At 42.9% G+C, this 24,253-nt stretch overlaps 1 protein-coding gene across 1 annotated transcript in view; it reads left to right on the top strand.

The window, feature by feature from the left end:
* LOC106809229 (retinol dehydrogenase 13-like) overlaps positions 1-11,591 on the top strand; it is a 14,958-nt gene extending 3,367 nt beyond the window's left edge. The window contains exons 4-8 of the mRNA XM_014812233.1: positions 8,564-8,668; positions 8,867-9,088; positions 9,731-9,821; positions 10,049-10,165; positions 11,272-11,591. Coding sequence (XP_014667719.1) covers positions 8,564-8,668; positions 8,867-9,088; positions 9,731-9,821; positions 10,049-10,165; positions 11,272-11,419 — 683 coding nt within the window. The 3' untranslated portion in view covers positions 11,420-11,591. The remainder of the gene's footprint in view (positions 1-8,563; positions 8,669-8,866; positions 9,089-9,730; positions 9,822-10,048; positions 10,166-11,271) is intronic.
* The last annotated feature ends 12,662 nt before the right edge of the window (positions 11,592-24,253 follow it).

Below are 24,253 nucleotides of genomic sequence, written 5' to 3'. Positions count from 1 at the left end.
TTTCAAGTTTACAGCAGAGTTATATGCTCTGTATTATAAGCCTCCGTTATTTACAATTGCGCTACTTTTTTTTCAATGTTGTTTTTTGTGACATTTTTCCGCGCTTGGTAGTGGAGCTTTTCCAAGGATTATGGCGAAAATTCTATTGTCTCCACTGCTACAATATATCTACTTACTTTTTGGAGGTTTCTTATCGTCAAACATCAATTGACAATATTTTATGCTTTACTCTGCTTGAAGCAAAAGCCTATTCATGAAACGCTAGCTGGTCACATATTCTCTATCTGCTATTACATGCGCAGTTTCTATAGTTGTTATGTCTAAATTAAAGTTGTCTTACTCAAATTAAAATGTCGCGTTTCTATAAACCACCGCGCATTTTACTACTCGATAAGTATGCGTTCCTTGCGTTTGGCGGGGTGGCTCATTTATGCCCTAAGGTTGATGTTACTTTCTAGCGGCCTCAGGGATAGAGAAGATTGGTTCCAGCCCTAACTTAGCATTAATTCACGCGTACAAATAACTTCCAGGGCGAGCGGCACTCCTACAAGAATAGCGGTAGCGAGTATGGTGCAAACTTTTGAGAGATGTGGAATTTGGGGGGCTCCTTGTTTGACTTAACAGCGTCTGGGCTTCATCTCCGCCGACACTAGGTATAGTCAGTACTACGACTAGTCCTACAGTACTCCAGGCCCACAGCACTTGAAGCGTTTCAACTGGTAACACGCCGCCGCCCCATGTTTGCACGCACACTGACACATAAAATAAATATAACTATATATTTAGGTGTGTCCAGTGTGCGCGCCAATGGCTGGCAGCGTGTGTTATACAGTTAGAATGAATCCTACGCGGCTTTTACCAGGATAGGCCCGTAGGCGCCTGTATCCGGCATCTAATATTAATACATCAAACCCTTCAATTTTGTGTCATAGCCTCCTCGCGATGTTAAATGATCTTCTCAAATTGAGTGTGTACTGCGTCGTGGTATTGTAGCTTCAGCAATATTGAGTATACGTCTCTGCGAAAGGTAAATTTCCATTTTGTATACATTCTGCATTCATGGTGCAACTCAGATCAGTTACATTCCATAACTATGCTGACTTACGTTAAGGTAGTTCATATTGCAGGTGGACCAGTGCCTGTCAATTTTCTTGTTTTTTGTGAATTCATTTTATCGTTTCTTCTGAACTATAACAAATTTCTACTCCTGGGGCCCATGGTCAGTTCCATCAATCGCTTGACGGTTCCTAAAGCCTAAATGATTTCTCTTTTTAGAGTGTTATGATCTACTTGTCGTCTTATAACAGTTTAAAGCTATTGTATCTGCAGGACCTTTTTCGTGTGTGCTCACCGTGGGTTGCTCTAATTTTAGCACGGGTACTTGGTCGTTCGTATTTCCATGTAATCGCTTCAGACCTCAATCATGTCACCCCGTCTTCTTTCTGTATTAAAAGTGATTGGTAATTTTTTAACACGGCCCGTTAAGCCTATTCATCATACGACAGATTTAGTTTAACCCGGCGCCGTACTCTGTTTGTGCATTTCGTTGGTACGCGCCTACTCGATTTTCTTAGTGAGACCGCACTCTCGCTCTCGATAAATGGGGCCCATTACCGTTCGTTACCGTATTTCAATTTATGGGTCTTAACCGATGCGATTTTGAACAGTAATCTAAATATGATCTTGTTGATCATGTAATGGACAGGTCGTCGCCATGGATTATATGCCGAGGCTATGCCCTTTTGCTGCGCACACTTTTCGTATTTATATGGCGTCTATCCAAAGCTCGTGAGGCGTTTGTCTGTGATAAATACCGCAGACCTGCTGTTGCTCAACGTATATTCCAGACACCGACACCTGTGTTGGCTTCCCCTCTCATTTGTAGCTATAGTCAGCCCGTGACCTGTTCTCTAGTCTGATACATTTACATATTGTTTTAGGCATTGCCGAACTTTCATCTGCATGCTACGTGCCATTTTTCTAACCTATCCACATCTTCTGAATTGTTTACGGACACGCGCTTCTACGCTACTAGCTTTCTGCCAATATAGTTTTGTGTGGCTCACACGTCATCGGACATAGGCGGTATATTTGTTGTGTAATGCACACTGGCAAGGTCATTTATGGACATAAAAATAAATTTAAGTGCTGGGCCGGAGTACACTGCCTTGCGGCCACGGCCACTTTGTATACTGCCTAATTTGCTGTGTGGCAAACTCTCACCATTTCATCACCACCTTGGTTGCTCTGTTCGCCTAATGGTATTTTTTTAATCCAGCAATGTGTTGTTACGTCTGGTATCCCAGAGAAGTTCTAACTTACTGGTTAGTGAGCTTCGTGTGGCACCTTGATCAAACGCTTTTCTGAAAAGTCAAAGTATACCAATATCTATCGGCGCTCTTTCTTCTCCAATGAGTTCAGTCCCATTCTTTCCAACAACAACCCATCATCTAGAGCAGGCTGCGCCATGATCGGCTTTTATCTTGACCCGTCATCTGCCTCAGCCTGCCAGATAGTACTGTTTCTCGGCAGTTCATATGTACTTGATGATGGACTCGTGATCATTCCTTCCAGCTAGTTTCTGCCACCATAAGAATGCAAGGTCAGGCTCACCGGCCTGTAATTTTTTCTGGCCAGTTTCTTGCTTCCCTTTTCTTAAATATTGGCCGTTACGTGTGCCAGTATGCCACATATGAGGGACTTCGCCCGATTCGCCAGTGATCTCTTGAAATATTTTACTGTGACCACTGGGGCAATCAACCTCTGCCCTAGCCTCCTTTAGGATTGCTGAGTGCCATGGATGTTATCTGGACTCTGCGTGATATTTGTTTGCATCTAGCTGCTTTCTTTAGTCTTGTTTCCTCCGCCACATCCGTTAACATCTAATCGTGACATCTGGGGCTGTCTTGTTCATGTTGCATTACACTTTACTGCATATTTGAAGCTATCCCTCCGATAGTACAATACGCTTACCAATAGTATTCATTTAGTAACTTGGGGCTTTCTTCTTAAAGTCAGTGTATGGCATTTTTGTCCTTTAGCCCTGCAGGTCTAGCTTTTCTCAGTGATCGCGTATTTGTAATTTTTTTTCCTTGCATCTTGCTGTTTCGGCCCAATTTGTAAGAAGTTTTAGGATTGGATTTGTATTCCAATCGCCCAACTTTTTTCGTCGACGCACGGGTCGCTCGCCTCTGCTCGGCAGATCTCTAGATTAGCGGAACTTGATTGGGTTGCGTTAGCTGTAGTATTCTTCTACCCCATTCCCCAGTTTTTAGCGAGGATGTCCTGAAGGCCTCGATTTTGATTTGGACAGTATATCTGTTTCTTTACTCCTCACACGCGGCTCTCTTTTCTGTTATTCGTCCTTCACTGTTCGTGGTCGCGTAATGAATTTAAATACTAACTTCGTTAATACTTTCCGGTTTAAGTTCGTAGTAGATATTCATGGCCGTGCGGGATGCTGCGGGAGCTCTGTTGGGTTAAATTATCCACACACTGTTGCTGGGTAACAAAGCTGCCTGAAGCGATCCGTCAATCTCCATTATTGGTCATTTTGATTACTTTTCGTCGAGCCGCACTGTGGTTAAAAACTCAACGTAGCAGTTTGTATGTAATGAGCAGTTTGATGCGCATGGTGACTCACGACCGATGAATGCTTCAAGTGCTGTGGTACTACGGGGGTCCGGGAACAGTGGCGGTACAAAAAGTACAGGACATGATGCGCACGCGACCTGGGAAGAAATATTGTGAAAAGAGCGGTCGGTTCTCACTGTGCCGAAAAAAAGAGGACCTATACTCCGCTTGAGGGAAATATGTGAAAAAACTGGCGTTCCGTCCTCCGGTCGCCGAAACAATTTAGCTTGTGGAAAAAGGCGCGGGGCTGCATATATAAAACACGGCACATAACCCGTAGCCTACCAGCACAATATATAGGGAGCTGCCCCCTCAGTGTTTAATCCCTTTCTGGTGCGTTAGTTTCACTCCGTGGCGTCGCATCGGTTTTATATGCTAATAATACATGTTTACTGTGCCTGCGCCTGCCAAAACAACTTAGATATTTACCTTCCAATCCCTGGCAGCAGGCCGCCCCGTCAAGGCTGTTAGTGCCTAGTCTAGTAGTTGTGGCTATAGTTACACATGAGAGAAAGCGGAGATCCTGGCATTGGCGTCCAAAATACTTATAGACTGCGACACGATCACACAGCACAGCGTGGTGTTCTCCGCAGCGATTGAAATTCAAACATGAGTGGGGGGGAGGGGCAGGGGGATGGTGGGAGCGGGAGAAACTCAGGGGGTCCCGCGGGTTGGGCGTTGTATGTTTTTACCGTACGACTACATTTACAATGCCGGTAAAATCCGCCACCACACCATAGACGGCTATTTTTGCGGGTTCTTGCTATATTATAAAGATACGCCGTGAGTCGCGAGTCGTTGCTACAGTTAGTGAGCATGGCCGTTACACTGCTGCATTTGTCAGGCGGCCGGAGAGCTGCCGAAACTGGTTAACTTCGCTGTACCTCTCCTGCCAGTGCGGATGGGTGGTACCGGGTGTAAAAATACACCGCGTCGGATAGTCCTGGGCTCATCAACCTGCAAGTTCCCTTGACGATCGCATTCCCCCTCGCTGCGCAAACTTTTGAGTCGCCTTGGATATTTAAACGGTCCGGGCGCGGAGGGCGCGTAATTTTTAAACGCGGCGCGCGAACGATTCAGAACAGTGGGGAGTCTTTCCCGCAAACGCGCGACGCGCTTCCGCGCGCCCCTGTTGCTGCCAAAACGTAGGTGAGAATCCCTGACAGCATCTGCTTCACCTTAGTTTACACATACCCTATAGGCTATTGTAGATTAGCACACGTACACAATGCCGAAAAATGTCAAAATTGCAGCAACTTTCTTTACTAAGCTCACTATTTATTCAAGTGTCATATCACAACACATATTGCGTTAGGCAGGCTTGCCTCCTCGTGTCTCGTGCCAGCACTAGACATATTGTCAGTTGCCCTAACCAATGTCCGACGGTTACCCTGTTATAACTACCATTGTATGATTGTCTATGTTGTCTACCATATGACTGAGCCAACCATTTTCTATAGTCGGTCACCAGTAGCAGTAAAATTCGTATTTTTTGTAAAATAATGACAGGATCTGTTTATCGTCGCGTTCCACCATATATAGGGAGACGAAAGACTAGATGGCAGGCAGCTGATCTGTCATCACTGGAGCTAGCCGCAGAATGGCCAAGGAGACTGCGATACTGGAGCCACCTAGCCAAAAGCTTAGAGGGCTATTAAGTGTCTATCATGAACTGATCGATCTTCGGTACGCTATTACTGTGTTAATTGTAAATATCATTGACATTGGTGTCGCCCTGGCGGGTTTTCAGAAGGCACACCAATTATGGAAGACATGCACGGGAGAAGGGCCCAGAATGGCGATGATGGTTTTGATTCTAGGTAATTTTTTGTCAAAGGCTGGTAAGCGATCATCATGGGGCTGCAGAAAATTGTTGAAGAGCGACTGCAAATGTGAGGAGGGGAGATAATCAGGAGGCTAGAAATCAAACTTAGTTTTGTGGCCGTGCTCGCGAAGTGCTGGATCCTGAAGCCGTCTCTGAGTCAGTCTATTACGTGATTTTAATTTGCTTGGATGTAAGTGAGTTAAAGTAACAGTAGGCGGTGATAATGGTCATAGCTAAATATAGTAGGAAAATATAGTATCTATCATTTACCGTATTGCCTAGCACTATCCACAGTGTGTGAACCTGTCCGTCGGCATCAGAATGTTGAGAAGGGCCGAATGCTAATTATTTTAAGACATCTTTCTTTTTTGCGTGGGACCCGCTATGAACATTATGTGTGATTCTGTTCAGTCTCACGTTCTAGGGTTCTTCCAAGCCTTTTTCATCTATTAGCATGTGGTTGGTCCTGTTGTCAGTTGCTTAGGGACGCGTTCCGGGGCGCGCATGCATGCATGCCCCCGGAAATTTGTTGAATTGTAGAAAGCTCTTGAGATGCAATCTGGCGACACTCTGTGTGTAAATTTATGCCAAGCACACTGCCATGTTGGGCTGTGAAACATTTCTTGATGAGCCTAGAAAACGCTGGCCGTGATGCTTGAAACGTATGAAATATGAACATGATTGTGCAGCTAGCCATCCCAGTGTTGGTGGCGGATTGATTGTCAGCTTCTAGATGCCAAAGTATGAAGCTAAAGGTTATACACCATAGCATTGAATGGCAGGATACGTATTAACGCGCTATATAAGATAGCGAGTCAGGTTTTAGAGGTTAGTGTTTAGGTGTTTAGGGTTTAGCGGATAGGCGACTGCCGTTTACCGTAGCTCGAGACATTAGATTACGGCTGCAGCGCCGCAGCCGTATTGCTAGATAGTGTACTGCCGCTAACCTCCGTAGCCTCGCCGACATTTAAGATTACGGCTTGCCGTACCATACGCCTCTTCGTATAAAGCAACGTGATTATTAAATGATTTTGGAACTATATCGTGTAGTATACACGAGCTGGCGGCTATGATATTTTAGAGCTGGCGGCAGCAATGCTCCCGTCGCATTTTTAGCATGGCGGGCGCTCGCGACGATAGGCCTCGGCCGCTCGGGCCGCCAGAGCCTATACAGTGCCGTCTTTGGAGAAAACCCTGACCGTTTAATGATCGCTCCCATTAAGTGAATGTTGCTCATCGAAAGCAAGTACAAAACAGTGTGCGCTTAATATATCTGTTAGATATATAACATTCCCTATGTTTTAGCCAGTGCATTCACCGCTTAACTGACATTACATAATATTTACCATGGCCAGTCATGTGTTATGACACGAATGTATTAGCACATTTTGCAGCCTTAAAAAAAAAAAAAAATAACCTTATAGGATATTCTTTTTTTGGCCACCCCATAGCTCAATTTTTGAACATTGTATTTTATGCTTTATTCCAATTATTAGCCTCATCTGACATTATGTACAGAATGCCCCAGCTTTGCTTGAGCATCGCCATGATCGGTCCGTCCGTCCGTTTTACCGCGTCCTTCGTCCGCTCGTCTGCCGACTTTTCGTCAACAGTTGGGGCACAAATCTTAACCGCTCGACGTTTACGGTCACGATATCGGGAACCCGTCGCGGCCGCTGGCCAGCGGCCGGGATAATCCGGAAAACGCAGTTGGGATGTCGAAGCTGTCGGGGTCAAAGGTCAAAGGTCAAGAGGTGTAATAATAAGGGGCAAACATTCACGCTCCTTAACTTAAGCTATGTAGGAACGCGGAAATGCAGAATTGCGCGCCACAAATCCTAAACGCGCTTCGACCTAGGATGCCCTTCGTGCCGCCCCACTCGCTGGAGTCGGACAATGCTGCCATAGTCGGTGTATAGCACTTCGATCGGTAGCGAGAAAGCCACACTGCCTGCGAAATTGTCGATGGTCAAAGCCCCGTCAAATGCGGCACAGGGGCAGATTCATTAAGACATTTATCTAGAGGCACATGGTCTACGGAGCAACTTTGAAAAACTTTTTTCTGTTTCGGCGGTGCACCTACCATTTTTATGGCTTTTATTGGATTAAGACGACCATGAAATCGTGCTTTCCACTGACGTGCGAAGATGTAAGGTGTCTGGCATAACCTTTGAGACCTCAGAGGAGGGACTTTTAAACATGACTTTCGTTAACTGTTACTTGTGTTTAGCAAAGAATTCTGACTGCTGGCGTTGCTTTAGTACGAATCTATACATCCTGGATGTATGCATGGGCTACAATGTCTCACAGCTCTGAAATTTCAAAATGCTAAATTTAGGCTTGCAAGAGGTTTATTGCTCCTTTAAATCGATTATAATTTCTATGGCATTCTGTACTGGTGCACGTGTGTTAATATGCCGACTGCCACGTGGCCACTGCTAGGTGCAGGCTGCGCCCCTCCGCGACTCGCTGGGTGTGGTGCGTGAGGATAGTCTGCGGCTGTAGTTTTTTCCGCCTGCTTGTTATTAGGTTTACAAGGTCGGCCACACTCGTCGTTTGCCAGCCCGTCGTAGGACGCGGGTCAAACAGTCTGATTTGTTTTGCTCAACTGCTGTTGTTGCGAGTACCTGTGGGTTGTGGGATATACGCTTCCCATTTATTTACAGTGATATTTCTGGGCCACACCATAACTCTTACTGTTGAACCAATGGACTTACATTAGGGGAGAGTTAGGAGATAATGAGATGAGTTATATATGAGATTCTGTAGTGTACATTATGAATAGTTGGAATAGTCACGAGCACTCTTAGCACTCTTAGCACTTAGCTTAAGTTACTTAGTTTAAGTTACTTAGCTTAAGTTACTTCGTTTAAGTTACTTAGCTTAAGTTACTTAGTTTAAGTTACTTAGCTTAAGTTACTTAAGTTACTTAGATTAGCACTCTTAGCTCTTAGCACTCTTAGCACTCACTAGCACCCAGATGAGCCCAGCCGCTCTGCGGCTCTTGTTGCCATATTTCTGAAGTTCTCGTGCAGTTCAAGAATGATTTAGTTTTGGATATTATCTTTTTTTGTTTTTTTTTACATTGTTTCAATGTTGTTTTAGAGGAAGACAGAGTGGATGTATTGGTGAACAATGCAGGAGTGATGCGGTGTCCAAAGCAACTAACAGAAGATGGGTTTGAGATGCAATTAGGAGTCAACCATCTCGGTACATTGCAAGTTTGTTATTTGTACTGTGAAATTTGGTAGCTAGTCTTATTAAAAGCGCAGAAATTTAAAGGTTAAGGTCGAAGTTTAAAGGTCAGAAATTGCCACTAATAAAATACTGTATACAATAATATTTATCAGCGTGCATCATGAAGTGGAGGGGAATTCTATTGCGACTGCTTGTTTTTCACCACGCTAGGTCATTTCTACCTGACCAACCTACTGTTGGATAAGATAAAGTCGTCGACAAGCAAGGCACATCACAGTCGCATCATCAATGTTACGTGCAAAGGTCACATGGCGGGCAACATCAACTTCGATGACTTGAATGGTGAAAAAAAGTACAACCCAGGGCAGGCGTACAACCAGAGCAAATTAGCCATCTTGCTCTTTAGTGTTGGGCTAAGGAACCGTTTGCGAGGTAGCTATGTGTTAGCATCTAAAGCACTTATTTCTAAATAGTTTAGAGGTAAAGAGGTAAGAGTTTACCAATTAATAGATGTCCTTTGGTTTGGAGAATCAGGTGCTCTGACATTATGGTTAACTTGTATACTGCTAAAGAAACCATATTCTCGCGAGAACTAATTAATTCATGGTCTACGGATAATTACCATACAGGAAAATACAGACTGGTGTAAGACTAGCTCACCAAGCAATCAAAAACATTCATACTTTTTCAGTACATTACTGACTCTGGTTTTTAAAATGGGTCTATGCTCTAATTCCCCAGTAGTGCTGTATTAAAAATATGTTTAAAATATAAAGATAAACGGCAAAGGGTAATACAAAAGGGGAGTGGGAATGCCATGAGCTTTTAGGATCGGAAAAGTTTTGGCCCTTACTGGTCAGTCAGTGTTGGGGTTAGTGAATGAGTGTCGGTCTAGCCCTAAGATGGAGTATTCATGTATATATCTTCATGAAGCCATGCTGCGGTTCATATGTTATCTTGTACCTCCCTGTTCTTGTTTCGTGACAGTTTGTGTGCGTAGGTCTGCCCGTAACATAGCTTGTGACAGTCACGTGTCGTCGATGGTTATTTATTGGTTTTATTCATCGTTTCCAGGGACCGATGTGAATGTCTACACTGTGAATCCTGGACTAACGGCAACAAACCTTTCGCGTCATCTTGGCATGCATAATTTCTTCCTCTCAAGGTGTCGTGTTGTATCTGTATTAGCTAATGCTTAGGCAAACAGTTTATTCGGATAATAATGCTAATGGTATAACGGATTAATAACCTGCGCTAGGACGTGACGGATTTTTATAACCAGGCAGTTTCTATAGGCCTTTCTGTTAGAGAGAGAAATCATTACAGTTAGTTGATTTTTAATAGTATGATGCCAGTCCATTTAGATATCACTTTTTTGTCATTTCTCTACAGGTGGATGGTTGTCCCGCTGTTTAAATTCTTCAAGAAGACACCATACCAAGCCGTCCAGACAATGCAATATGCCACCCTGTCAGAAAACATAGAAAATAAAACTGGAACATATTTGTGGTAAGCTTCAAGCACTTGTGCTAACATATATGTACTTCTCTTTTCTGATATATATATATATATGTTTATGTTATGAATGTTGCGAAATCTTTATCTCGCGTGTGCCAGTTCCATCATCTATGTTCTATCGCACACTCTATCATTGATACTGAACAGTGAACACTGTAAATATATGTAGATCACTCATTGGTTTATTTAGTATACACACTCCGTACAGTCTGAGTCACTCTACTTTCCTTGCATTAACCCTCCCTACAACCTTCTCCGTCAACACTCTTTTCCAATCTGCCTTCCTTATCTTGCGTTCCCCATACCACTCTCTCTCCGTCGCGAAAACCCGAACCCACACACAATCTAGCAATTATCATAAACATCTGTAAAAAGTCACTCCCCCCTACACGTCATCGCTCCCCAGCCGGCGCCGCCGCGCCGAACTCATTCTCCGAGATTACACATCATACATATCTACACATTCACAATCTACATATCATCTGATATCATCAAGAGTACATATTCATACAATTATACATTATGCTATACGTTTACATGATATTTCCCAACAATGAACACTGCCAATACTGATGTAATTGCCAATATGTGGAAGTCATATGTTTGAAAGCTTACTAACCTATGATGGCATGGCACAATACTGGTAAATCTCTTATCAGCAATTAAAAAAATTGGAAAATCTCTGAAAATCGATAAAAAAGTTTTTTCGTGGAGCATCGCTTGATTGCTTAGCGTAACAAATAAACTGTGTTACTACGATAATATTTACACTCTTTTTTACAGTCTTTATTTATCCCACTTAGTGTGAATATTCATGGAAAAGTTTGCTGCACAAATATTGATGTGTTTGCTTCTGGGTTGCGGCAACTGACCCCGCTAGGGTGTTACTGTTATATATGGTACATTTATCATGCTAGCATTCTATAATCTAAAAAAAATCAAAATTCCCAAAGACAGGGTTTTGCATAAGCGATTATGGGCATGTATTACAAAGTATGAATTGGTGTGTATTGCTAAAGCGTGAGCATTTCGATACTCGCGGTACAAATACGTTCGTGGTCATTCTTATACGCATTCGTATTTGATTGTGTATTTAGCCAGTGCCAAGTGCTGGAAGCAGTGGATCAGATGTATGAGAAAAAGACAGCCGAGCGTCTATGGACGGTCAGTGAGAAGTGGACGCGGTTGCCACTTGCAGACCCCTTACCACCTACAGCCCAAGAGACACCCACAAAGAAAGACTAGATTTTTTTACTCTGATTAATTTAGAATTGACAAGATTAAATTGTCACCTAGTACAGAGCATGTGTCACAGAGTAAATGCTCATTTAGATTTCGTATTAATCTATGACTAGGAAATGTTTTATTTGTACGTATAAGTTATAGGAATAAAGCTAGAAATTTTGTTATCATTGTATGCCTGTACATGATTTGCACTTATTTTCCAAAGTCGACTCTTCAATTATTATGAATTAGATTTTTGTGAATTTATTTATTTTTCAAGAAGGGTTGCCCTAAACCACACCATTTCAGACACTGCTGGGTCCAGTCACAACTTACCAAATTCGATTGAGTTCCCACCAATCTGACATGTCCTTCTACATGACACAATGTTGTTAGCCTTGCTCTTCCTATTTTTCCTGCATACAAAACATCAAGGAACCCTAGGTTCTAACTAGCAGGTGATTCCATATTCCTCATTCAAACTACTATCAAGAGTAAGTTACCAAGCAATGAATATAAACAGGCACTAGTAGTCAAAAAAGTATAAAGGATCTAATTGTATATGCATCCTCATGAAATACACGTCTCTCCCTACTGGCGCTAAGTAATTGCAGCCAGATGAGACGAGATACCAGAGAAGTGTTGCTGAAAGGAGGTGTTGATCCTAACCGCTGAGCGCGGATCTTGCGCACAATTCCTCGGCAAGGCGCACGCGACCGCGGGAACGTCCTACGACAGTATGCAGCGTTGGCAGCTATGGATCCGTGCGCCGAATGCATAGGCCGGCGCACGGATCCATAGCTGCCAGCGAACAGTCCGGAATTTTAGCGGGGGACACAGAGGGCAGAGATTTGGGACGTGGGAGGAACTCGCGACTTAGATGGGGGGTTGTACAGATGGGGGGGGGGCGAGAGCGAAGCTTTGGATTTCGCAGTGGTTCCATTTCTGTGTGGTCTTAGGCGTTTTGACTATAAGTTGTACAGTGCCCCATGACGCCTGTCCTATGTAACACTTGATATGTGAACATCAGAGAGATAGCACCATGATTGCATGAAGAAATGGATGAGGATGTTGTACGAGAGAGTATGCGCATTATGTGGCTATTCGTAACATCGAACTGATTCCTCTGCGTATTGCTCTGCTTTGTGCTGCTACAGAACGTCATGACAGCAGTACCTACGTCGTGTTGAAGGGAACTGTCGACAGCCGTCATGTTGAAGATGTCGGCGACGTTGTTTTGCCTGAAGTTCTTCATGTAACGTGATGTTGTGCACACAATCGCCAACTTCGTCAATATGATAGATTTGGATGACATTTGTCACGCGTAGTTAGACTTATATTGCTGAACGGCGCATATATGACCGCCGGAGAATGTATAACTGTACAGCCAGCTGTACATGAGCCGGTAAAGGCAAAGTCTGCTGAGGCAGTTACAAGTATAACACACAAACAAACCATCGAACCATCAAGAACATGGGTCAACAGCGGTATTTCGTTACTGCTTATAAGGCTGGTGAGGTAAATGGAATGAACGGTTACAAATACATCGCAATATATGCTGTTATATGATACGACTCTATATGCTTTACATTGCACGGTCGTTCAATTGTCAGACATTGCACGACGACATGCCCCACCAGGAAAATAAGGACACAGAAATAATGCATATGGAAGAATACCCAATACTTCATCATTCACTAACCGCATACTTCAGCACCCGCGAAATGGTCCATCAAGGCAGACGTCAAGTACCATTCAAATATCGTCAATGTTGTACGACCTGGTAGTAGACACGAAGGCTGTGGTGTTTCGCTGCTGCTGATGTGGGCGGTAGACTTTGGGGTTGCACATGAGAAGTGCTGGAGGCGACCTTCTGGCAGAACCGCATATGTCGCACCATGTTGAGTGACTCTCCAGGCTTCCCATTGTACAGGCATGCCAGGGCTTTCTCTCCTGCTTCTACAACATTATCGGTGGACGCTAGCTGCCTGTCTGTCAAACACATTGGCTTGTTCACGGAAGTGCGCACTGGTTTTGAATTTGTTGAGGGAAGCTCCCTTGCCAATGCCATACACGCGGGAAGTAGTATCACATCCCAGGAGAGCGTGCATGAAGAAGATGTGCTGTGATACATCGGGGCCTAACTGCTGCTTGACAGACTTCATGTTCCAGACACGCGGTTTCTTCACATTCTTCTTTGGTTCGGGTTGGAAGAACAGGTCACATGACTTAAGGTTGGTGTGGTAGATGAGCAGGATGAGCAGATCTGTGTCATCTCCGCTCAGCACAGTATCAGTGGTGGCTGCAGACTCCACTGCCTTCTGCATTATGAGGAGATCAGCATCACCTGCAGAATGATGTGTCTGGCAGTTCTGTGCCCGTAGTTTGGTGCTGAGCATGTTGATGAAGCGCTGCTTGTTTGTCTTGTTTGCCAGGAATTGTTCTTTCTTTATTGTGACCTGCATATCTTCATCAAACGTCACCGTTGCTCCAGCATTCCCTCTCGTACGTCTCTGGTGTGTTGTGTCCTTTGTTGATGTACCATCATAGCCATCAAACACGACTGTTGCCTGTCCATACTTCTTTGTGACATACTCTGTGTATTGCGTGCAGATACCTTTGTATGTTGAGCCACGTGCCCATGGAATGCGCTGGACTAGTGCCCCACCATCCAACACGTAGTGGACTTGGCCTGTGATTCCGGGTGCATCGTGTGTCAGTAGTGTCCAGATAGCATCTGCTAGCACTGGTTTCTGTGGCTGTCGGAGCAGCAGTGTGGAATCAAACAGAGCTGGTGGGTAACTGCACAGCTCATATTTGAAACACAGATCCAGTTCTCTGAGCTTTTGCAGCAATTGTCAGTCGCTGGAAAAGCAGCTCGGGGATTCGCCCTGTATGCTCACCAGTTAATCTTTACTGCCGACTTGTCGGCAGCCAAGGTAATGGCCTGATCCTTCCTCTTGATGGTAGTGGTCAGCAGGCAGTTTGTCTATCCATGTGTTAGGGATAGCTGGTTCCAACAGTTTTCGGCTGAGTCCACATTGACTGTTGGTGTTGATGCACACTGTCGAGATGCGCGCAGCTTTGAGCTGACTGAAGGGTGTTTCTCTGCGATAGCTGATAAATGATGGTGTCTTTCATAGTCACGTACTTGTTTAGGCAATTGTTGGTCTTGTTTTCTGTTCACGAGAGTGTTGTAGTTGACTGTGAGCTGCTGCATAGCTTGTTTACTTCAAGAACAGGCGGCTGGAGAGGCCATATGAGAGTTCTTTGGGTCTGTCATGCTCGCCTCTCGTCAGGCACGCTGGTCTTCAGTACTCCTCATCAGCACTGTCGTGGTAAGATCTATCGGACAGATCCACCCATACGGCCGATCACCTCTTCTGACAAATGGAACCCTTCTGCAGTCGTTGGTTACACATCTGGGAAAAAAATGTTTCATACCTTGACTTGTCATGCCGCTCCATAGCGGCGGCTGATTTTGGTGTAGAGTTGTGCCGCAGATGGCTGCCAGGTAGGCAGATTTTGGACACAGATTCAAGGTGCACGCCCTAGATTTGCCAATGCGCTCGCCTGACGAACTGTCCGTAGTAATGTCACCACTCGCATTGTACTGTAGGGCGCAAAGTGTGGCAGTCTAGATGGACATTCAGGATTCGGGTTTCTTAGCCTTCAAGGATTCTCTTACGCATAGGAGGGGACACTCATTCGCTCCCGTCTGTCGTCCGTCCTCGCATCGTTTCCCTGTCCGTATTCAAATTTCTTTATCTGGTCACCATGGCCATGACATCTGGTTTTGGCTGCCCATTTTTCCCCCCGACTTTTTTTGGTCGCAGGTTTAGTCTTATTGGAATGTGTGTGATTGGATTCCTGGCCCATAAATGTATGTTTGCAGCTTAAAATCAAATTCTATGTTTATTTAGAAGCGGAGATATAGGGAAATATCAGTTGTATGGCGGCATTTTTTTTATGGCGCGCATGATTCCCGAGGATTCCTTAAGACTTTGATATTTTATAGAGGCATATATCTGGGTAATCAAAAAACTACACTCAATGACAGATCTCATACCTGTTGCATTTTGTTCACGAAATGCCTGGACTAATATCTTCTCGCTCATGCTACTTTGTGTGTGTGTGCGCGCAGCGTGTGCGTGCGTGCGTGGTGGGTGCGTGCGCGTTGTGTTTTGTTTAGCCCTTGACACGATCGCAAACACAGCGCGCGCTGTGACCGCACACCGCACGAAACGCACAACACACAACGTGCGCTCGCGCGTGCTATTTTACACAAACACACGAATATGGAAAGCATTTTGTACCAAAAAGGCATAAACATAGTTTTAGACCTTAAACCGGTTTTAAGGTCTAAACTAGGATTTAAGGTCTTAATACCGTAGTTTTTAGACCGTAAAAGCTAGTTTTTAGACATTAAAACCAGGTTTTAAGATCTTAAAACAGGGTTTTATAGGGCTATACCCGGTTTATGGTAAAACAAGGTTTTAAGAGCTTAAAACCGGCGGTTTCTAATTAAAACCTAGTTTTTCGCCCTTAAAACCGGGTTTTAAGGCTCTCGAAATGTGCTTACAAGCCTAGTTTTAGACCCTAAAACTTGGTTTTAAGGTCGTAAAACAGTTTTTAAGGTCTAAACCAAGTTTTTCAGGCTCTAAAACCGAATTGAAGCTTAAATACCTAGTTTTAGGGTGTCAAATTGGTTTTAGACTTATCACCGCTGGTTTTAACATCTATAAACTAGTTATTAAGAGCTTAATTCTAACAGTAAGAAGAAGTTTATGAGCTTAAAACCCGGGTTTTAAGACGCTTAAAACCAGGTTTACGGCTTCCCCGAGCATTTGCTCCGTGATTTGGCTAGTTTGCTTTCTAGTTTGCTGCGGAGCTGCGATACAGTTCCTGGCAACGGAAAACGAACAAGGAGGGAGAAGCTGGTGGAAGGAGGAGGGGAGAAGCTGGTGGAGAAAGGAGGAGGGAGAAGCGGTGGAGTAAGGAGCAAAAGGGAGAATGGGAGGTGGAAAGGGAGCTAGTGAGAGGAGGTGAGAAGGATGAAAGGCTGGTGGAGAAGAGGAGGGGGAGAAGGATGGAAGGGGAGAACGTGAGAAGGTGGGTGGAGAAAGAGGAGGGGAGAAGCTGGTGAGAAGGAGGGAGGGGAGGGGGAGAAGCTGGTGGAGAAGGGGAGGGAGAACTGTGGAGCAGGAGGAAGGGGAGGAGGAGGGAGAAGCTGGTTGGAGAATGAGGAAGGGAGAAGGAGAAGCTGGTGGAGAATGTGAGGAGGGGGAGAAGCTGGTGGAGAAGGAGAAAGGGAGAAGGAGGGAGAAAAGAGAGGTGTGTAGGATGGAGGGGAGGAAGAGAGAAGGAACTGGTGGAGGAGGGGGAGAAGGATAGCTGTGGGAGAAGGAGAAGGGGAGAAGTGGTGGAGAAGGAGGAGGGGGAGCAGGGAGAAGCTGGTAAGAAGGAGGAGGGGAGAAGCTGGTGAGAGGAGGAAGGGAGAAGGGGTCGAGAAGGGAGCTGATGGGAGGGGAGGGAGAAGGGAGAAGCTGGTGGAGAAGGAGGAGAGGAAGAAAGCTGGTGGAGAAGGAGAATGGGGGAGAAACTGGTGAGAGGAGTGACGCAGCTAACTGCGTCTCACCAGCTCCTTCTTCCTCCTTCTCCCCACCCCTCTACCCTCCTCACCCCTTCTCGCTTCCTCTGCCCCGCTTCCATTACTGCCCTTCCTCATTTCTCACAGTTCTGCCTTCGTCCTTCCTCATTTCTCCACGCTCTCCGCTCCTTACTCCACAGCTTCTCTCTCTCTCCTTGCTCCTTCTCCCAGCGTTTCCTTCTCCTCCTCCGCTCCTCCTTCTCCACAGCTTCTCATCCTCCTTTTTCACCAGCTTTCTTCTCCCCTTCTTCATCCACGTTCATCCTCCTCTTTCTCCACGAGTTCTCCTTTCTCCTCCTCCGCAGCTCTTCTCCCCCTCCTTCTCTCTTCTCCTTCTCACCGGCTCTCCCCCCCCCTTCTTCTACCGCTCTCTTCTCCTTCGCTTCCTTTCTCACCATTTCTCCCCTCTCCTTCTCCCCAGCTTCTGCCTCTCCCCTCGCGCTCCACGCTCCCTTCTCCCCTTTTTCCACCAGCTTCCCTTCTTGTTCGTTTTCGCGCGCCAGGAACGTATTGCAGTCCGCAGAAACTAGCATATAAGCAACAGCCAATCAGGACTAAATGCCTCGGGGAACGTAAAACTATAGTTTTAAGCTCTTAAAACCCGGTTTTAAGTCTAACTTGGAATTAAGGCTTTTACTTAAACCGTTTTTAAAGGTCTAAAACGCAAGTTTGTACGCCCTAACTAGGTATAGAGCTTTTAAATCCGTTTTAGATGGGAAAGCGTAAAAGCTAGTTTTTAAGCTCTAACCCGTTTTAACTCTTAAAGCGGTTAAACGGTTTTAAGGCTTTAAACTGTTTAAGGCATAACGGGTGTTAGCCTTAACGCTGGTTTTAAGATCTTTAAACCGGGGTTTAAGTCTAATAACTAGGTTTAAGTCTAAACTAGGTTTTAAGGTCTAAAACTATGTATTAAGACCTTAAATCCGGGTTTCAGACTTTAAAACCTAGTTTTAGACCTTAAAACCGGGTCTTAAGGTCTAAAACTAGGTTTTATGCTTTTTGGTACAAAATGCTTTCCATACTCGCAGGCACGCACGCCGACACGCATACGCACACACGCGCGCACGCGCGCACACACACACTCACAAATTCTCTATTTTCTTTTTCTCTTAAAAGCGCGTAGCTGGCCTAATCCTGGCCTCGTTAAAAAAATTGCAATTACAATTTTAGTTATCAGATAGGCCTTATATATTTTTAGTACCGTATTCAAAAAAATTATTTTGATGTAGCAAATTGCCAATACAAAAATAAAACAGTTATATGTATAAACAGGACAAATTTCACACGGTTGGCGGTTAAAGTGAAATTTAGGTTTGGCTCTTGAAATTTACACTGTGCACAGCGAACTGAGGTATTAGTTTTAATAACAACGCTGGAATACTATAAGTTGAAGGTATACTTGATACAAAACAAGGCAGAAATGCTTAGATGATTATTTTATTTGAGATATACGTAATTGTTCGGCAGTTTTTGGGAAGGTACAAGATTATCCAATGGATGGATGTCCGATGTCAGGCAGCAGGCTGTGTATATTGACGTTTGTCACACAGCATGGTCGGGTTAGGTGTCGTTGTTACGTATAGAGCTGCAGATGAAATAGTATTGTCAACAAAACAGCGTCTAAATTGATTTTAAAGCACTATTTTTACATTTAACAAAAAAAATAATTGCAGACTTTTGTTACTCGCTCGAGGATCCCCCCCCCCATCAAAATTCCTGGATATGCCATTGGCTGAAGCCACTCATCTATATAATTATAATAATACTAACGTTAGTATCTATAGCGATCAGTGGCTGAAGCTCGTATAATATATATGAGTATCTATATGTATCTATCTATCTATATATGTATATATGTATCTATCAGGAGTGTATCAGTATTGATACACTCCTGTATCTATCTATATATGTATATATGTATCTATCTATGTATGTATCTATCTTGTATCTATATGAGTATCTATATATATATATGAGTAACCTATATGTTGTATCTCGCATTGTAGACTTGTAGTGTAGGCTGTGCGGTACTCTGCTGCGAATTCGACCATCAAAGTGAATGTGATGACTATAAATGTCATACAATTCATAATACGGATGTATATCGGTGAATGATCTGTCTGTCTATGTATAATATCAGGGTTTAATAATGTCAATTTGTCATTATTAACCCCTGATAAAGTGATAATATCAGGAGTAGATGAATAGGTTATATATCCATTATCTACTCTGATATATTATTAGAGTAATAATAACCTATATTGTATTATGTCAGAGTTGATAAAAGTATTCTATGATTTTAATTAGTTCAGCTCGCTGTATTATATATATGCTACTGATATAATTATATAATTATGTATAATAATAATATGTATAACCTAATAAGTAATATGCATGTATTATTAGCTCTTGATAATATCAAGAGTACATAATACTATAGAGATTATGTAATCTTGATCATAATATGCAATTATATTATAATATGCGCAGCCATGTAGGCCTATTTATTTAGTTTATTTTTTACGGTACATTGGTAAAAATATAGGTATATTGGTATAATATAAAAATATACTATATATATTATATATATATATATTATAATACTATATACTATATACTATTATTATATTAGTCACGTGCGTGCTGATGCAACCTCCAGTTCACTCACACGGTCGTCATGAGGCACAAATGCGACATTTTACCATTTCGAGTACTGCAGGCGTATGACAGGGGGGGTCCGGGGTCGGACCCTCCCCCCCTCTCGCGGAGTAAAGCATCTAAGGCGGTCTAATTTAAAAGACATTTTCCTCCAGACAGCGTCATCCCAGAGACCCCTTCGCGTGCATCTACAGTATGGGGTTACGGTTATTAAGACCCCCCCCCCCCGCCTGTACAAATCCTGTACACGCCCCTGTTACTGAGGGACTTAATTGCGGGCTCATGAATATATATTAATTATATTCTGATTTATATATATATTTCATATATTACGTATTATGAGTATATATATATATCTGAGTTGAATATAAGTCATAGTGACGAAATGGTAAATGTTCCATTGTGTGCTCATTTGACTTGAGTGTGATAGAGTAACTGGCGCGGTGTGCCGCCCGCACGTCACACCTCGAATACGTAAATCGCTACGTATCCTGCGAACATCATCTATGACGGTGCCACGCAGAGGTCGCCGCACATGGCAGTATATCTGCAATGGTTGACGCGGGCACGCGCCAGACGCGCGGCTGGACACAGGCGTACGTACGTATCTATTTTGATTTTTGCTCCGAAATTCCGCGATTGAAAGTATGTTCTGCACCTGTTGTGAGTTGCTGAAGGAGCTATTCTCGCAGCTTCCCTCCATTGAAGTGAAGTAAGGGTTAATAGCTATCCGTAAGAGGTTAGGGGATGGACTAGAGTGTTATAGGGTAGGTGTATCATGGCGCCGGATGTGTTATCGCGTATCAGCTAGTGCGACTATACGACTTACGTATACGGTACGACTTACGCCATAATATCAGGAGTAATATTCATCAGTCGTAGTATTTCGAGTCTTCGATTTGAACACATAGCCACGTCTTAGCAATCGTTGTCGCTTGGAGGGATGGTGTGTTGTCCCGGTACACTGTAGTCAAAGAATAGAACACTGTGATTTGTTTCGTACACTGTAGGATCTTTGGTGTGCATTTTCTTGCAACATCAGGTGACGAATGGTCGCACGTGATTGATCATGGTGACTTTACTCTCTACTTCTTACTTCGTTATACTGGTGACCGTGTGTGGAATGAATTCTGTCTAATCTAATAGTTACCATATGTTATAATTGAGTCGACGATTGATAGACAGGACATAACTGTTATACTCTGTCTCTCTTTTGTAACTTCGTCAATAACTCAACTCTGACTGTGACTTAATCTGTTCTGCGACTGCACGTCTGGGAGAGAGGGGGGTTGTGAATGTAGGTCGCACCCGCGCCGTTTCGCATAGCAATCGAAAGCCTAAAAATACGCGGCCTCCATCCTAACCTCAGTTCGAGCCCAGGGCTAATCTTTGCGGAAGGCTATATGTTTACTATAACTTCCTTGTTCACTCGATTGTGACTACGAGCAATTTTACTGCTGATACAAGTATTGACTCGATGTACAGTGTTTCCCTTGCAAGGTACTGTCACGTGTACCGCCGAGACAAGTGCAAATATATATGTCAATTAAACAGAACTACGTCTTTACACGCCCTGTGACAGCAGGCCATAGATGTTTTATAAGTTTCTATTTTTTGTTTCGTGCACCATCTAGGGATTTGTTGTTCCTTTATATGATGAGTAAGTATGACCCTACTAAACAACATGTATTTGTTTCAAGCTCACTTCTTGCCACTATTATAGATCTATTCATAATTTTAAGGTTTTATAATTATTTTTGCGCCTCTTGCGTCAAGATGAAATTTTTTATAAAAAGTGTGTTTCTTTCACTCTCTTTTTTGTATAGTGAGGGAGAATATGTTGTTAAAATCACATGCTAAAAACATTACTTTCTAATAAAAGTATAATGTGACTTAGCTTTACATCCTATTCGAGAACACACTAAAACTGTTTTCCCGTTGCCTTTACTGCAAATTATATATATCAACAACTATTATTATCCAGATTACATTGATACACGTCATCTCAACTTTCTCTTTTTTTTAAATTGTTTTTCCCTCTTATCCCTTTTTCGCATTGTATCCTTTCATGCGCCCACACAACGCTCTCTCGTCTCTCTCTCTTCTCTCTTCTCTCTTTCAAGTCTGCTCCTTTAAACTAGTGTCTAAACAGTCGTATAGTCAACGGGAGATTACTAACAGTATCCCCACACATGTAATAAGTTCCTTGTATTCAAACTTCTGATAACAAATGCTAACAAAAGCACTGATAACAAAACGTTCTAATTCTTTTTCGCGTAGCCCAATTTGAGTTTGATTATAATATTGATTTATTGGTCTAGACTGTATAATAACAAATAACATGTACCTGCTACTAAACAAAGCAGAAAAATTTCCTGGTCCTAAATAAACCTTGCTACAAACAGTTTTCACTGTAATTGTAAAACAGTCAGAATGACTTATTTTATTGATTTTCCATTGACGGATCAACATAAATAATAGCATATGCGGCTCTTGAAATTGTCGGCTTTACTTAATATCAGCAATAACTATACTTTTTAATGTCTCGCTATCCAACAAAAAAACTTACAAGTGAATCTCGTGAAATGAAAGAACTGTAGAATATCTTATGCTAGACAAGTTCTTTTTAACTGGGCTGGAATATATTAAAACATAAATACAAGAAAGAACAAACAAAATGTGGAAGACTTCATAAAAAACTGTATCGCAGAAGACCTTGACTAGGAAACGACATCCAAAATAATGAATTTCAAATATTTTAAATATGTACAAAATAATTATAGAACGTTTATCCTATTTTTTATCTTTACCACACTTGTATTGAGTGAAATTAAATGCGTCCAACTGCGACACCTGCGTTCTCTCAGACAATAAGCTGAATGCCCTAGTCTATGGAGCATACGCTAGCATCAGCCAGGCACTCGGCTACCCGATGATCAGTCACTCCCTTCAATGTCTGAATCACACTCTCATCGTTTATGCGTGATCCTCGTATTCATGTTTGGACAGTACCGCCAACCTAAAATTTCACCCTCATTGGACCCAGCAGCGGCTTGTAGAAATGCATATAATTCACTTGCCACACTAGGTATTACAGGCACCGAAATCAATTTCATCATATTATGAAAAGCAGGAAACAGACTCTTATAGGTGTATTCTTAGAGATTTATTATTTCATGAAATTTGAAAACAAAAAAAATCACTTCCCTACTCATGGTCATTGGCATCGTACTCATTCACGCTACATTCATAATCAGAAAGCTCACCCATTTCGACTTCGAACATGTAAAATTAGCACACGTTTCAAAGGCACCAGTTGTGAAAACAGAACTGGAAACCAAAGTGGTTGCGACCCCTAGCAGGCGACAACACACATGGTTTGACTAGTTAGTCCCGCTAAACTTAAGAATCGGGAATATGACTGCCCTAACAGGAAATTATCAAGTATCATTACAAAAATATCAGAATTTCATAGGTATTCTCAGATGATCATTACACATTAAAGAAAGATGAAATATCATTAACTAAGACCATTTACTCCAATGTTTTGCACCACTAGCCACATCGGGGCTATGTTCAATTATAACGTTTCGTTGCCCAACGCAGAAAATTTACAACCAAATGTGGTTAATTTCGCGACTGGATGTTGACCACCAACGTATGCGAGAGCTTACATCTAGGCACACATTGCCACAAATCTGTACATGGCGATAGACGCTAATTGCTAAGCAGTACATATGTTGACGTCATTGCAACCAAACTAATTCTATACAGCTGGCTGTACAATATAAGCTAGTTCCATCACACTCGTCTGGAAAGCAGACGAAGTTAAATACCAGTCATGACAAGCTCCCCTATACTGTCCATCTTCCCATGGCAATCAGTGGGTATCACTGCATTCGGGCTGAAATCCTCTTGTAGAATGGACTAAAAGGGCTCGGGGGCGGTCAATTAGTGAGATAGGAGAGCAATAATTTGAATCAAACATCAGATTTATATTTAATAACGCTAGGCACCAAATTTCTCTATTTCATCGTCTAGTTTCATACTGATGACAAAGACAGTTAAGTGCACAGATAGCATTGACCTAAGTATACTGAAATTTGTACTTCATCTAGCCCAATTTGCTTCTCTTTGTTCATATTGTTGCCTCTCATCCTTTATCACACCACACAAATTCGAGTAATCAGACATAAACACAATTCCAGGATGAGTAATGAATTAACATAAAAATCATGTTGTCAACTACCTATATAAACTATTAATTATGTAACAATAACACTACTTATAATTTATGTACATGCAATTGGTTTTTATTGAGACAATATGTTCTCTATCCTTGACCAAAATTATGAATAGAACCTCATCAAGAGATTGCATCTCACACTCCACACACACAATTACTGGCATATGGCTTTCGCAGCAGGTAATTAGATAACAGCGAGTACCGTCTTGACCTATTTACTTACTACGGTCCCCGTTCAATTCTGCCCTTTTGTTGAAACATAGATGTTTTTGGAAAAAGACATAGTTTTATAGAGAATGTA

This window comes from Priapulus caudatus, unplaced genomic scaffold (genome assembly GCF_000485595.1).
Source record: "Priapulus caudatus unplaced genomic scaffold, Priapulus_caudatus-5.0.1 Scaffold338, whole genome shotgun sequence".
NCBI lineage: Eukaryota > Metazoa > Priapulida > Priapulimorpha > Priapulimorphida > Priapulidae > Priapulus > Priapulus caudatus.
This window is presented reverse-complemented; position numbering and strand designations above follow the sequence as displayed.